The following is a 15,972-nucleotide window of genomic DNA, read 5'->3' on the forward strand; positions in this document are numbered from 1 at the left end:
GACTACAACTGGTCCAGAATGCAGCAGCCCGATTTTTAACCAGTGCAGTGAGGCCAAAACTGGTGTAATGTGCTCTCTTTTGCCTGTACTGGTTAAAAATCGGGCTGCTGCATTCTGGACCAGTTGTAGTCGTGCAATGGAGGTCTGACTGATATCAAACAGGAGTGAATTGCAGTAATCAAGCCTAGATGTAATGAATGCATGTATTACTGTCTCCATGTTATTTTTGGACAATATGGGCTTCAGTTTAGACAGCCGCCTCAGTTGGAAGAAGCATGATTTAACAATCATGTTTACATGATTGTTAAGCTTCAGGGAAGGGTCCATTATCACTCCCAGATTAGTGACTCTTTGTTTTTCTGACAGGGTTAGAGCGGAAAGGTCGATGCAGTGGTTTGTGATCGTGTCGTTGGGAGGGAACAACATGACTTCAGACTTCTTTTCATTGAAACTCAAGAAATTTAAAGCCATCCAGTCCCTGATGTCAGCCAGGCAGTTGAGCAGCGGTTGAATAGAGCATGTACCATTGTGTCTTACGGGGAAGTAAATTTGACAATCATCGGCATAGAAGTGGAAGGGCATGTTGTGTTTCCGGAAAATAGCACCAAGTGGCAGCAGGTATAAAGAGAATAGGAGGGGATCCAGTATGAACCCCTGTGGAACCCCCCATTTAAGCTCTGCCTCTGCGGAACTAAAATCCTTGATGGAGACTCAAAAGGATCTGTCAATGAGGTAAGATCTGAACCAATTGAGGGCTGATCCTGTGACGCCCACCCACTGCTCCAACCTAGCAATGAGGATCTCATGGTCGATGGTGTCAAAGACGGCTGTGAGGTCCAACAGGACAAGCAGCACAGAATCACCGGTATCTGTGAATCTGAAGATGTCGTTAAAGACCTTCAGCAGGGCAGTTTCAGTGCTGTGGAGAGGTTTAAAGCCAGATTGGAATAGCTCTAAGATGGCGTGATCCTCCAGGAAGCACTTCAACTGGGACTCGACTGTTTTCTCCAGTAGTTTAGAAACAAATGGGAGTTTGGAGACAGGCCGGTAGTTTGAAACGACTGAGGGGTCAAGGTTTGTTTTTTTCAGGAGAGGCTGGACAGCAGCATGTTTAAAGGATTTTGGCACCACGCCAGTGGATAAACTACTGTTTACAATATCAAGAATGGATGGACCTAGAGTTGGAAACACCTCCTTTAGTAGTCGAGGGGGGACCACATCAAAGGGGGAGCCAGAGGGTTTCAAGCTGCACATGACCTGCTCTAGAGAAAATAGAGTGATGGGTTCAAAATGGTCAAATAGAGCTACAGATTGAGGTGGGATGGATGGGTCATGAGTTGGAGGGGAAATGAAAGCCCTGGTGGTCACAATTTTTTTCAAAAAGAAATGTAAGAAGTTGTCGCACAGCTCAGTCGAGGCTTCCAGAGGTGATGGTTCAGTGAGGTGGAGAACAGAGTTTAGGGTGGAGAAGAGGACACGTGGGTTGTGAGAGTTTGAGGTAATTATATCAGAGAAGTATTTAGATTTAGCAGCTTTTACTGTTTTCTGATAACGGCGCCAACTCTTTTTAAGTTTCTGGAAAGAGACCTGCAGCCTGTCTTTCCTCCACTTTTGCTCCGCCCTCCTACATTGCTGCCTAACGGCCTTGGTGACGTCACTCAGCCAAGGTTCTGCTTTGATGTTTGATTTTTTGGTTTTAACAGGTGCAACATGATCCATAGTCTTTAAGCAGACAGAGTTGAACTGGGATGTCAGCTCCTCAGTGGTGGTGAGAAACACTGGGGCCTGAATGATCATTTCAGAGTTATAAACATCTGTGAAACGTGCAGCAGTGAAGTGGTTAATGGTCTGAGTGCTACATGCAGGAATGCACGGCTTAGGAGTTAGATGGGGGAGGGGGAGCTCAAACTGGACTGGCATGTGGTCTGAAAAAACATTATCACCAATAACAAGATTATTAACAGTCATATCACGAGTTAAAACAAGGTCCAGTGTATGTCCACGCTCTTGGGTGGGACCGTTTACATGCTGAGTTAAATTAAATGAATCCAATAGATCTAAAAAGTCCTTAACCAAGGGCTTCTCAGGACAGCACACGTGCAAATTAAAGTCCCCAATAATGAAAACATGCTCATATTTTGGTGTGATTTCAGCCAAGAAGTCAGAAAACTCATTTATGAAATCCTTAGATCGAGGTGGGCGGTACGAGTGCAAATAAAGTCTGAGGTGAATGTCCGAGTTCAAAGACGCTCAGCTCAAAGACGCTCAGCTCAAAGCTGGCGCGGGAAACTGGAATGGGCAGTTGTTTACAGTCAAAAGTTGATTTGAATATTGTTAATAATCCACCACTGCGCCGGCCTGATGGCCGTGGGGCGTTAAAATACAGACAGTGTGGTGGCAGTAATTCCGTCAAGGCGCTGGACACACCCGGAGACATCCAAGTCTCTGTGATGCACAGAAAGTCCAAATCGTGCTCTTGAAAGTAATCCCTGAGGACAAAAGTTTTGTTTGGTAACAGATCTAACGTTGACCAAACACATCCGGATACTGTCCAAAGTGGAGCCAGCAGCGGTGGAGTTTGCACGCGCTAATGGCCGCAGGTTTTCAATAACAGCCCCTCCAGGTCGGTCCGAGCTGCGCACCGGCTGATAACTCCTGCTGGTTACCTGGTCCGGGCACACAGGAAGCTGGCGATGGAAACCATGACCGCTAGCTGGAGAGGAAGATGCAACGCGCAGAGCTTTCAGCTTCACCAGCTGACCAGCACGTTTTCCCCGGCGTCTGAAGCGAGATCTCCGGGCAGGGAGGTGAGGAGCCCAACGGAGGTAAGCTGGCACGTCAGCCAGCAGGGGGGGAGGGGGGGGTCCAGAGGTACGCTGATAATGGTCCAAATAAGCGACTTCAGTGACAGAAAAATGAAGATTCAAAAGTTGTTGACTGTCATACACCAGCAGAGAGTTGATGTCACAGATGTGAAATGCAAAAAACAAAAATAATCCGAACACCATCAGCAGAGGTGGATTACAAGCCATGTACACGGGCGCCATCTTACCGGAAGTTGATGTGATCCTCATGGAGGAGGTAGAAAATAGAACCTTGACGTCCTTTTCAGGGACACCACCAAGTCATTGGTTCAGGTATGTTGATTAAATCTCGGGAAGTCCAACATTTTACTGACCACATCAACTCTGTGGATAAATACATCAAGTTCACACGAGAAGATGTAAAAAATGGCAAGTTGGCTTTCTTGGACTGTGAGGTCTCAGTTTCTGATAGAGGGCATTTGTAAACCCACCCACACAGACCAGTATTTGCAGTTTGACTCCCATCACCCTTTGGAGCACAAGTTAGGAGTCATCAGGACTCTGTACCACAGAGCAGACAGCATCCCCACTAGCTCAGGAGCCAGGCAGAAGGAGAAATCCCACACAAGACAGGCTCTAGAGCAATGTGGATATCCTAACTGGGCCTTCCTGAAAGCAGAGAAGAAACCCAAACAGGACTCCAGTCAGCCAACAGGTGAAAAGGAGGAACCCAGACCCAGACCAGTGGTCATTCCGTATGTTGAGGGAGTATCAGAGAAACTGAGACGTTTATTTTCTAAACATAACGTCCCAGTGGCTTTTAAACCCCAAAATACATTACGGCAAAGACTGGTTCATCCCAAAGATCCAGTCCCCCGGCACAAACAGAGTAATGTTGTGTATGCTGTTTAGTGTCAGGAGGGTGATCAGTCTTACATCGGGGAAACTAAACAGCCACTGGCCAAAAGGATGGCCCAGCACAGAAGATCAACATCATCAGGCCAGGACTCTGAGGTCTACACTCATCTCCAGGCCATCGGTCACTCTTTCAAGGATGAAGATGTTCACATCCTTCATAGAGAGGAACGATGATTTTAGAGAGGAGTAAAAGAGGCCATCTTTGTGAAAAGAAACCGTCCATCATTAAACAGGGGTGGAGGCCTCCAGGTTCAACTGTCCTCCTCTTACAATGCTGTGATTGCTAGTATCACTCAGCCCTCTGTGAACAGTAAACAGCCATCAGGTGCTAATGATCCATTGTTAGGCTGATGGTCCTTCTTGAGCATGTGATCAGCTGGTTTTGGTTGTCAGCAGCAAACTGGTTGATCCACTCTGAGAAGGTGCTATTTAAGAGACTGAGCTGAATACAGCACCTCAGACTGAGGAAGTCTCTCGGATGAGAGACGAAACGTTTCTACATTTTTGTTTGTTTGTTTTTTTGTTTTGTTTTTTGAATGTCCAGAGGACCAGATTTTAAGTTTAGTAGATTTTTCTACCTGGATTATTGAGCATGCATCAGGATGCTTCTGTTGAAGCATTCACTCTAATTAAAAGGCCCAGCAGTCCAGAGCACCTGCTGCCTTTCAGGTCAGAGTTTGAAACTTGAGATAAGATTTTTTTTATGTTGAGAAATGACAAGAGTTCCAACAGTTTAAAAAAACTGAACAGCTCCTGCTGCCTCAGGAAAGCCACAAACATTTTAAAATAATCCTCGCACCCAGGTGTGTTTTGTTTTTGTTTTTATTTGATTTCTCTTATTTACTTTTCATTTTATATGTTTTTATATGATTGTCTATTGTTGTCTGTCTAAAACAGGTCTCTCTTGTAAATGAGTCCTCGAGGCTCAATTAGACTACTCTGTAGAAATAAAGGTTAATGAAAGGTCACATCGTGTTTCAACCACTGCCATTAGGCAGGAGGTGTAGGACCATTAAAACAAGGAAAAATAGACTGAAAAACAACTTTTTTCCCCACAGCCATCAGTGCTTTCAATGCCACAGAGCACCAACAGTGCAGTGTATGTGCAATTACTCCTTAATGTGTAAGTGTGCTGTGCCTTGAATTGGATTGACACCAAGAAATGCAGCACTTGTAGATGAACATTCAATTATTTTTTAAGAGTTTCACTAAAATCTGACCACTAGATCTAAGAATACACACAGATGTGGTCAAATACCTTAACGCCTGGTCACCTCCCAGCGGCGGACGATAATAACAAATCAACTCAAGAGTTCAAATTGAACCATCACATTAAATTTTAAATGGATGGTTAAAAAATGTATGATTGACAAAGTTGGACTATTACCATAACTTTGCTAAGGTTTCTTATGTGTTATGTTAAAAACTATGTTTTTCTGTCACTAATTAATCGTTTATTGGGGTGGCTGTGGCTGAGAGGTTAGAGCAGTCGTCCTCCAATGCAAGAGTTGGGGGTTAGAATCCACCAGCAGTCACATGCTGAAGTGTCCCTGGGCAAGACACTGAACCCCTCATTGCTTCTGATGTGTGTCCCATCAGTGTATGAATGTGATAAAGCTCTGATTAGTCTCTTTAGAATGATTTGTTCAATTATCTTTGTAGAGATCTAAAGAGTGCTGTATGAATGGGTCAATGAGGCACAGATTGTTGTAAAGAGCTTTGAGTATCTTGAAATAAGATAGAAAGGCGCTGTATAAGTACAGTCCATTTACCATTTAATGTCTTTAATGGGAAAATAATGGAATGACTGACCATTTTCCAGTTTGCTGTTGTTTTAACATGAAGTATAAAGTTAGATTTGTAAGGCATATATAAAAAAATGTAATGTTAACATTGTTAACTTTTTCTGCGTGTAACCACCTGATCTTGTTTCCTGTCTCTTCTGCTGGTTCTGATCACTATCCAGCTGTGCGGGCTTTCTGAAAACCTGGTTGCCTTTTATGATGCTTGCGGGCATCATCCTTACAGTTGCCCTGGCCGTCTACCTCCGATGACTCAGTGAACCCTGACTTCAGAAAGATGCAGCACGGAGGTTTTCAACAAGAAGAGGCTTCAAACCAAAGTCACCAAGGACATAAAAGACGGGATTATTGGAGCAGAATGTGGTTTGTCACTGGACTTCCTACAGTGTCCAAGCTGCAGTCCTCAGTGATGGACATTCATTTAAATCCAGCTCATATAAATAATCATATTTAGACACACAGTTGGTTGCAAAACTAATTCTTCCTGGTATTCTTTCTATTTAGTTGCTTTAAAACATGAAATTTAAATAGTCGTGTAATTTGTTCATAATTAATTATTCTAAACACATACTCATGAATAATAAAAGGTAAATGTTTTAAATTTTTGCATCATCAGGTCTCCTCAGGTCTGTCTTCCTTCAGGTTGGATGGATGCTGCTTGTGCCCAACAATCTGAATCTGACCAGGTATTCTCAGTTGAATAGAGGTCTGGACCTTGACTGGACCATTCCAGTGTTGCATCAGTTTCACCAGGTGTAAATGGTTTAACAGTTTTAGATCATTTGACTCTTAAGCCCCCAGTATACTGCCGCGCACGTCCATACGCAGAGGTACGCACGTACGTACGCGGAGGTACGAGCGTACCCCCCAGGGCATGTCCGCGCATAGCTCAATTTTTACGATCGCGTACACGGTGTCGCACAATAAACTGCCCGGCGATGGACTGTTTTGTATGCGACACCAATATATTAAATTCCCCTTCTTCATCCTTGATCTGGCCTTTTCTTTTGTTTTTTTGCCAAGAGGCAGTGATCTCTTCCTCCTCCGTTGATGCCATGACTGAAATGATGAGAAATGGAGGAATTTGTCACGAGCGAATTAAACTCGGGTCCAGCGTGGCTGCGGGAGGTCTGGAGATTTCCTGGTGGGCTGGTCTGATGTGTGGGCTGCAGAGCCAGCGCTCCCTGTTTTTTTTGTTTTTTTTAGATCTTTTTATTAACAACATATAAACACAGAACACCGCTGTGACTGCTAGCGCTCGTTTTTTTCCTCTTCCCGACCTGTCAATCGAGCCAGTAGGCGTGTCATCAAATGACCAGTCGGCGACCTCAATTTGTCCCGAAGGTAAACGCCCCTTGTCTGTGAAGCTGCTCTGCAGCTGCTCGGGGTGTACGCTGGAGTATCATATCTGAACCCTCTGCGTACAGTGCACGTGTACGTCCGTTCACACGTACGTACGCGGGAGTATACTGGGGGCTTTAGATTGCCCCCAGGCCGAGCTTTGTTAATGTTTTTTTTTCATTTAGCCTTTATTTATCCAGGTTAGTCTCATTGAGCCACGAGAACTCATTTTCAAGAGAGACCTGTTTAGGGTGTGGCTTCAGAATGTAATGATTGGGGCTTTAAAGCAAAGCAGGTGAATTGTCATTAATTTAATTGCAAAGCCAACTAAATTCCTGGTCGGATGGCAACAAAATGAAAAGAATACCAAGAAACTTCTATAAAAGTATGTTTGTGTCACGATGGTGGGAATCCCCCATAATTCAGTGCTTCCAGGGAGCCATTTTGTAAACTCTGTGGAACAAATGTACCTCATCATTCAGCCTTGCTTAAAAATTCTTCTATTTCACACTTTATCTGATTAACACTTGAACACACCAGAGCAGAGTGTTGTTTTGACTGATTCTGGAATTATTATTTTTATCTTTTGTAAATCTATTGAACATTTTCAATCTTTTATAGTCTGAGATAAGTTGTACATCATAGTACTGTCAATTACAGGGTTAACAGCATAAGGATTGTAGCTATCTCAGTGAATGATCTACAGTTTTCTGTGGAAACTCAAGAGTCCTAGAAAATTCCTGAGATGGTCTTACTTGACCCCTTCTTTTTTAGGCAAACTAGGAGTCAGTGCCAAAAGATCCTCGGTCTCAGATCCTTTCTTTGTTATGCATTTTTTCATTTTACTTTTATGGTTGTGATGTCTTTAAAAATCTTAAGTCCCCATAACGGCTCGCACCCCTAATCCGTTGCCATGGCTTCCACAAGCAGACTCAAATCCTATAATTGTTTGTAAAGTGGGGTGGGGGTGGGGGGAGTTGAGCCCTCTCTTTGTGTGCAGGGCTTCTAGGAGCAGCAGGTAGTGGGGATCCTCAGGTCTTTCCGATCTTCACCATCCTTCGTTCAGTATCGCCCATCGGCTGAGCAGCATCTCTCATGCTGTTCCCACCTCTGCAGATCAGAGACCAAGGTTACAGGGAAATGTCACCACCACTTTTCACAACTTTAAATACACACCAGCCAACATCCTGTAGCACTCCAGAGTTGACAGTGTGTATAATTCATATTTTTCTTGGCTACACTTCCTTTTGAAAGCAAATCTAGTTTGCATGTCTCTTGCCTGTAAATATTTCTCCATATGTTATATTTTACATCAGGTGCTCCTTATGAAACATTCAAACCAATGTTCTCTCTAAATTTTCATGTGTCTGGGCAAACAAACAAGCTCCCTGAGCACACTGAGGAGCACTGTGAGCAACATCAGATGTGCACGCTGTGGTCACACACCAGTATCACACCTGTTCAAAACCTGGGATCATAGCAAGTTACATGGCTTATTAAAAGAATCAAATTACAGCAGCAATTTCCATTAGTTTACTTTTAATATAAGCGATTTGGCCCACTTAAAATGAAAAAGACAATAATCTTGTTCATGAGATGAGTATTATGTTAAATGTGAGAATCCTGCTTTGGTCTGGGTAAGGGTCCTGCTCTTGAAGACGTTTAGTAACATGGTGGCCATTGGTGTCAGAAGCATATTTGTAATGTAGGCGGGGACACACTGGTGGCGGGTGGGGTCTGGGGGTTCTCCCCCAGAAAATTTTGAATAAAGTAGATGCCATTTCTTACATTCTGGTGTATTTTAACAGGTTGTTAAACATCTAGTTTTACCTAGACAAGTAACACTTGATTCAATAACTATTTTAGAGTTAATGTCACAAAAAGACCTGCCTGACCAACAGCTCTCCATGTGCTTCGCTTCTCTCACGCATCCTAGTCACAGTCGAAGAAACACGGTGTAGCCTAAGTTACGTTTTAGGGGGGAAAATCACTAGCCAATATGAAACAATAATAATAATAATAATCACTCCTTCTTACTAATGGCCTCACATAAAGCAATGTGATCATCATCCGTTGTGTTTATTAGTAGATTAAAATACCTAATTAAAACCAGTAGTGGGCTAGGTCTACTGTAACTTTACCCAGTTGTAGGGTCACGAGACAAACGTAGCATTAACACAGTATGAACAACATTCAGGAATTCAGGAGCATTATCAAATATTTTATGTGAATGGTAAGATCGCTTTGCCCACGAGGAAATGTAGCCCAGGGTGAGCTAACCTCGGACAAACTAACAAACATGACTGTAATGGTGGAGGTAGTGAAGCTCATGGCATTATCTGAGACATTTAGTGAGGCATTTCTGTCGTATCGACCAACATTAAGGCAAAGAAGACATGAAAAAAAATCTAAGCCGCTAATAACTTCAAATAGTTACTGCAGTGGATGTTTTCATGCTGCAGATCAGCACAGGGCAAGAACTCACAGTGAAATTCAGTCTATAAGAATACATTTTACATTACACAACCTATTAAACTTCTTTCAGCTTTTCCCTCTTCAGGGGTCTCCACAGTGAGCCATTCTCCTCCATCTCACTCTGTCCTCTGTATCTGTCCTCGCTCCATCTACCTCTGTGTCCTCTCTAACTGCATCCATATATCTCCTCTTTGGCCTTCCTCTATGTCTTCTTCCTGACAGCTGCATTTCTAACATCCTTCTACCAATATACCCACGGTCCCTCCTCTGGACATGTCCAAACCATCTCAGTGTGTCCTCTCTAACTTTATCTCCCAGTTGTTCAACCTGGGCTGTACCTCTGATGATCTCATTCCTAATCTTATCCATCCTTGTATCTCCTAAGGAGAACCTCAACATCTTCATTTCTGCCACTTCCCGTTCTTTCTCCTGTCTTTTAGTCAATGCCACTGTCTCTAGACCAGACAACATAGCTGGTCTCATCACTGTCTTGTAAACTTTTCCTTTGACCATCCAGATAGACACCGAGCACTACTATTTGCTAACACTTAGTATGATTAAAACAGCGCAAGTCGTGGGATTAGCTTACTTACTGCCGTTGTTTGATGTCGTATGACTAAACTTCTGTGAAAAATCAACGCCAAATATTCCTGGGTATGCAATGAAATATGCAGTAATAAAGCTTAGAAAAGCACAAGAAATCAAGGATTTTACTTGTAGCTACTTAGCTTCTTTGCACATCAGCACCAAAATTCCAGAAGATGCTGATTGGCTGGAATGAAAGTTTGCTTTTGATTTCATTGGTTTAATTTTTAACCTCTTTGTAAACTTTCGTTGTTGCTACACAGATCACGTGACATGGGTATGTTTAAACCCGAGGGACTGGGTGTTTCCTTCCTCTGCACGCATTTTTCATGTGCTGCATACAGATTGTAGAGACCGCTGCGCTCGGGCTGACAGTTAATTATAAAGCGGGAGATAACCATATGATTTGCTTGGGCATTTGCCCTGTTGCCCATATGGTTAATCCCGCCTTGTGGCCAGTTCGCAACTGCGCAGCATAGATTTTCTTGTGCGCAGAGAATGTGCGAGCAGTGCACAATTGCGTAGGCACGCAGCTTAGAGGGAACATCAATTCAAAGTCTAGCAGTCCTTGAAGGAATGCATACTGCCTGGTACCTTTCATCCATGAGCTTTAGACAAAGCTCATCTTATGCTTCAAAATGGCACAGATGCAGCCATTTTAGTCATAACGGCAGCATGATAAACATTATAAATAACGTTAAATGCAATCTCTTGCGATATTGATCGCATGTTCTGTTAGCGCTTGGAGTCTGTGTTGTGAGCCACCACACCAGATTGTAGCTCAGTATCTGCAAAACTGAGTCATGTTTTGTGTTTGCTACGGTTAATTAGCTGTAGCGGCCATTTTAAATTGAGTTGATTCTAAAAGTTAATTAATCATAGATCTACAGGTCCTTCTCAAAAAATTAGCATATTGTGATAAAGGTCATTATTTTGCATAATGTATTAATAAAAATGAAACTTTCATATATTTCAGATTCATTGCACACCAACTGAAATATTTCAGGTCTTTAATTGTTTTAATACTGATGATTATGGCATACAGCTCATGAAAACCCAAAATGCCTGTCACAAAAAATTAACATATCATGAAAAGGTTCTCTAAACAAGCTATTAACCTAACCATCTGAATCAACGCCGTAACTCTAAACACCTGCAAAAGATTCCTGAGGCTTTTAAAAACTCCCAGCCATGTTCATTACTCAAAACCGCAATCATGGGTAAGACTGCCGACCTGACTGCTGTCCAGAAGGCCATCATTGACGCCCTCAAGCAAGAGGGTAAGACACAGAAAGAAATTGCTGAACCAATAGGCTGTTCCCAGAGTGCTGTATCAAGGCACCTCAGTGGGAAGTCTGTGGGAAGGGAAAAGTGTGGCAGAAAACGGTGCACAACGAGAAGAGGTGACCGGACCCTGAGGAGGATTGTGGAGAAGGGCCGATTCCAGAGCTTGGGGGACCTGCGGAAGCAGTGGACTGAGTCTGGAGTAGAAACATCCAGAGCCACCGTGCACAGGCGTGTGCAGGAAATGGGCTACAGGTGCCACATTCCCCAGGTCAAGCCACTCTTGAACAAGAGACTGCATCAGAAGCATCTCGCCTGGGACTGCTGCTGAGTGGTCCAAAGTTATGTTCTCTGATTACAGTAAATTTTGCATTTCCTTTGGAAATTAAGGTCCCAGAGTCTGGAGGAAGAGATGAGACACAGAGTTCACATTGCTTGAGGTCCAGTGTCAAGTTTCCACAGTCACTGGGGTGTCATGTCAGCTGCTGGTGTTGGTCCACTGTGTTTTATCAAGGGCAGGGTCAATGCAGCTATCAGGAGATTTTGGAGCACTTCATGCTTCCATCTGCTGAAAACCTTTATGGAGAAGAAGATTTCATTTTTCAGCACGACCTGGCACCTGCTCACAGAGCCAAAACCACTGGTAAATGGTTTACTGACCATGGTATTACTGTGCTCAATTGGCCTGCCAACTCTCCTGACCTGAACCCCATAGAGAACCTGTGGGATATTGTGAAGAGAAAGTTGAGAGACACAAGACCCAACACTCTGGATGAGCTTAAGGCCGCTATCGAAGCATCCTGGGCCTCCAGAACACCTCAGCAGTGCCACAGGCTGATTGCCTCCATGCCACGCTGCATTGAAGCAGTCATTCATGCAAAAGGATTCCCGACCAAGTATTGAGTGCATAACTGAACATGATTATTTGAAGGTTGGCGTTTTTTGTATTAAAAACACTTGTCTTTCATTGGTGGGATGAAATATGCTCATTTTTTGGGACAGGCATTTTGGGTTTTCATGAGCTGTATGCCATAATCATCAGTATTAAAACAATTAAAGACCTGAAATATTTCAGTTGGTGTGCAATGAATCTGAAATATATGAAAGTTTCATTTTTATCATTACATTATGGAAAATAATGACCTTTATCACAATATGCTCATTTTTTGAGAAGGACCTGTATATGCAGAAAATGTTTTCTGACAGTTTCATTAAAATTGGTCCACTGGTTGCATGAGATATTTTGCTAACAAACGCACACAGACATGGACCAAAGCATTACGGCTCCGCCTTCAGAACGTATGATGATATCTATTACTAATGCTTATTTATCCCTTATATTTACAGTACAGTTTTCCTTTGTTTTACTTCACTTTTGTTATATACCTAAAATATTTTTTTCCCACAGGGGGAATTGCAAGACTCCATGTGCGTTGCATGCATGCAAGAAGATGAGAGAAATATTCAATTCAGTTTATTTATAAAGTGCCAAGTCACAACATAAGTCACCTCAGGGCACTGAACAAAAATTTGGAGATGAATTAGTCTCAAAAGTTGTTGCACAAGCGTGCAACAAGATTTGTGCGCTACATGATTCACGAATATAAACGGATTTTCTTACACATTTCAAATTACACACGTAGGAATATTCTTTGTATACAAATTCATTGATTTGTATACGTGCATTTGACAATTTGCTTGTGAATCTTGTATGCTGGTGTAGCTACTTTTGATACTAATTCATCTTCATAGAAATATCTACCATTTTACATTCATGCTCAGGTTGTAATGTTGGGAAAAGAAACAAACATGTCAAATGTATTTGGTTTTATTTATGCTTTAAACTCAGAATTTAAAAAGCTGCTCAGTTGTGGATGAGCTGTCAGAGGGTATTTAAAACAAATCTTTGAGATCACTAAGTTAACTGCCTTTAACTGCTCTTGTTTGGACTTGAAAGAGATATGAGTTGTTTTGTTTACTGGACATCCTGCTCAAGAATTCACTCATGAGTGGAGGTGATAGAAAGGGTTTTCGGTGCCTCCTGCTGTGGTGCCTTGTTGTATCCAGGAGACAGGTCCTGGAATGTGGAGACCTGTGGTTCCTGCTGATTCCATCTGTTGACCAAACACAGTCGGGATACCATTGTCAGTGCCACTACTGCTATATGTTGTGAACACCAGTCTGTAGATTTCAGACACTTGTATCTCTAATCTTTTACGTGTTTCTGATGCTGCAGATCACACGACAGCTGAGCTTGTTTCTGAAGATGACTGTGTGAACTCTGAAATACCAATAAAGATGTTTATTATCGTAGAAGTCTGGCTCAGTTTTTTACATCAGTAAATAAAAATGTGTCCCGTCTGGGCCTCCGCCCTATTTTAAAAGTGATCCCTGTGATAAATAAAAGTAAGGTGACCAGATTTCTGACATTAAATCTGAGGACATTTCCAGCTCCAAGACAAAAAAGAATAAAATGTTATCAAGATGAAATTAAGAAATGGGAACAGTTACAGTTTCATTTATTTTTTACATATTTATTTACGTTGGGTTTTCCAGTCCCCCGGCACAAACAGAGTAATGTTGTGTATGCTGTTCAGTGTCAGGAGGGCTGTGGTCAGTCTTACATCGGGGAAACTAAACAGCCACTGGCCAAAAGGATGGACCAGCACAGAAGATCAACATCATCAGGCCAGGACTCTGAGGTCTACACTCATCTCCAGGCCAGAGGTCACTCTTTCAGGGATGAAGATGTTCACATCCTGGACAGAGAGGAACGATGGTTTGAGAGAGGAGTAAAGGAGGCCATCTTTGTGAAAAGAAATCAATCAATCAACTTTATTTATATAGCACATTTTAAAAACCACAAGGGTAGCCAAAGTGCTGCACAATAAAACAATAAAAACAAACAAAACAATAAAAACATACAAAGCATACACAAAGAAACATAAAAACCATTCACATACCAGTTTCACAGCAGGTGTATTAAAAAGCCATAAAAGATAAGATCACGTGTTAAAAGCCAAAGAATAAAAGTGTGTCTTTAAAAGAGATTTAAAAACAGGAAGAGAGGAGGCCTGTCTGACACTCAAGGGTAAAGTGTTCCACAACCTGGGAGCAACAACAGCAAACGCTCTGTCACCTCTGAGCTTCAGCCTAGTTTTAGGGACTGTCAGCAGCAGCTGATCAGCTGATCGTAGGGATCGGGGTGGACAGTAAGGCTGAAGCAGCTCAGACAGATATGGTGGGGCAAGGTTGTTCAGACATTTAAAAACAAACAGCAAAAGCTTAAAATTAATTCTGTAGTGCACAGGGAGCCAATGAAGGGACGCCAGGATGGGAGTAATATGCTCGCGCCTACGAGCCTGAGTTAACAGGCGAGCAGCAGAGTTCTGCACAAGCTGCAGACGAGCAAGAGACGTCCGGCTAATGCCTGCATACAGCGCATTACAGTAGTCAAGACGAGCTGTGATAAAAGCATGAATTAATTTCTCCAAGTCAGGTCTTGCTAGGATTGGTTTCACTTTTGCTATTTGGCGGAGCTGATAAAAACTTTTCTGAACAACACTGCTGATCTGTTTTTCAAATTTAAAAGCAGACTCAAACTTCACCCCCAGATTGGTGACACAGTCCTTGAGATAAAATGACAGTGAGCCAAGATCTATGCTGGGAGAGGAACGGCAACTTGGTCCAAACATCATAACTTCAGTCTTGTTCTCATTTAGACTAAGGAAGTTAAGAGAGAACCATGTCTTAACATCATTAAGGCAGTGTGTAAGTTGTTGAACTGTGTTGTTTTGTGCCATGGGAAAATAGATCTGGCAATCATCAGCATAAAAGTGAAATAAAATGCCATGCTTCCTAAAAATCGAGCCAAGGGGGAGTAAGTAAAGGGCAAATAAAAGAGGTCCATCATTAAACGGGTGGAGCCTCCGGGTTCAACTGTCCCCCTCTTACAATGCTGTTATTGCTAGTATAACTTGTAGTGAACTCGGCCTCCAACCAAAACCTGTCTCTGAAGACCTTCATGGGACAGGAACTGTTATTTCATTGATTTGAATCCAGAAATACAAATTAGCTCATCAAGAGACTATTTAATTGTATCCTGAAGTAATCAATTGAAAGAACACTCTTCTTTTTATATTATCATTACTATTTTACAATATCTTGATAATCAAAAGTGTGTTTAGTTCATATCATTTCTAATGTTGAAGTGAACCACTCATTTTAAATCAACTGTGAAACAGTATTAATGATTTTTTTAAACCTCATTCAAAGTAGAAATCAAGTTAAATGTCTATTTACAAAGTAATTATGCATTTTGATTTTCTGTCTAAAGGAGAAGTAATGATGCCGGTCAAAAGTCGGAGACAGTCAGAAAGAAGTTATTAGAACGGGCTGTATTGTTTTTAAACCTAGCAGATGGTAAAAAGAGAAACACTGGCATCTGCGTTGTCTCACTTCGCCACAACATTTCTCTGTCTGTACTAAACGTTCCTAAACATTCCTGAACTCTCTGTTGACTTTTAATAACCCTCTGACATCACTAGAACCACCCCCTGTTGGTTGTTTTAACCAATCAGGAACTATTAAGTGACCTGGAGTGAGAACTCTTTAAAAGTCCACACTTCCTTGAACTATTCAGTCTACTCCGTTCTTCTGAAGTCTTGGATCTGAGTTGAACTCAGTCTTTGATGGAGTCTTCTCAAGCCTTGTGAGGTCTTCCACTTCTGAGTGGAAACTCTGACGGACTCACAACGACTTGC

The 15,972-nt window shown here is 42.3% G+C and overlaps 1 protein-coding gene across 1 annotated transcript in view; it reads left to right on the top strand.

Annotated features, from left to right (window-relative positions):
• tmem222b (transmembrane protein 222b) overlaps positions 1–5,978 on the top strand; it is a 27,682-nt gene extending 21,704 nt beyond the window's left edge. Inside the window, exon 6 of the mRNA XM_037692813.1 lies at positions 5,689–5,978. Within this exon, the coding sequence (XP_037548741.1) occupies positions 5,689–5,776 (88 nt within the window). The 3' untranslated portion in view covers positions 5,777–5,978. The remainder of the gene's footprint in view (positions 1–5,688) is intronic.
• The last annotated feature ends 9,994 nt before the right edge of the window (positions 5,979–15,972 follow it).

This window comes from Nematolebias whitei, chromosome 19 (assembly GCF_014905685.2).
Source record: "Nematolebias whitei isolate Nwh7 chromosome 19, NemWhi1, whole genome shotgun sequence".
Classification (NCBI taxonomy): Eukaryota; Metazoa; Chordata; class Actinopteri; order Cyprinodontiformes; family Rivulidae; genus Nematolebias; species Nematolebias whitei.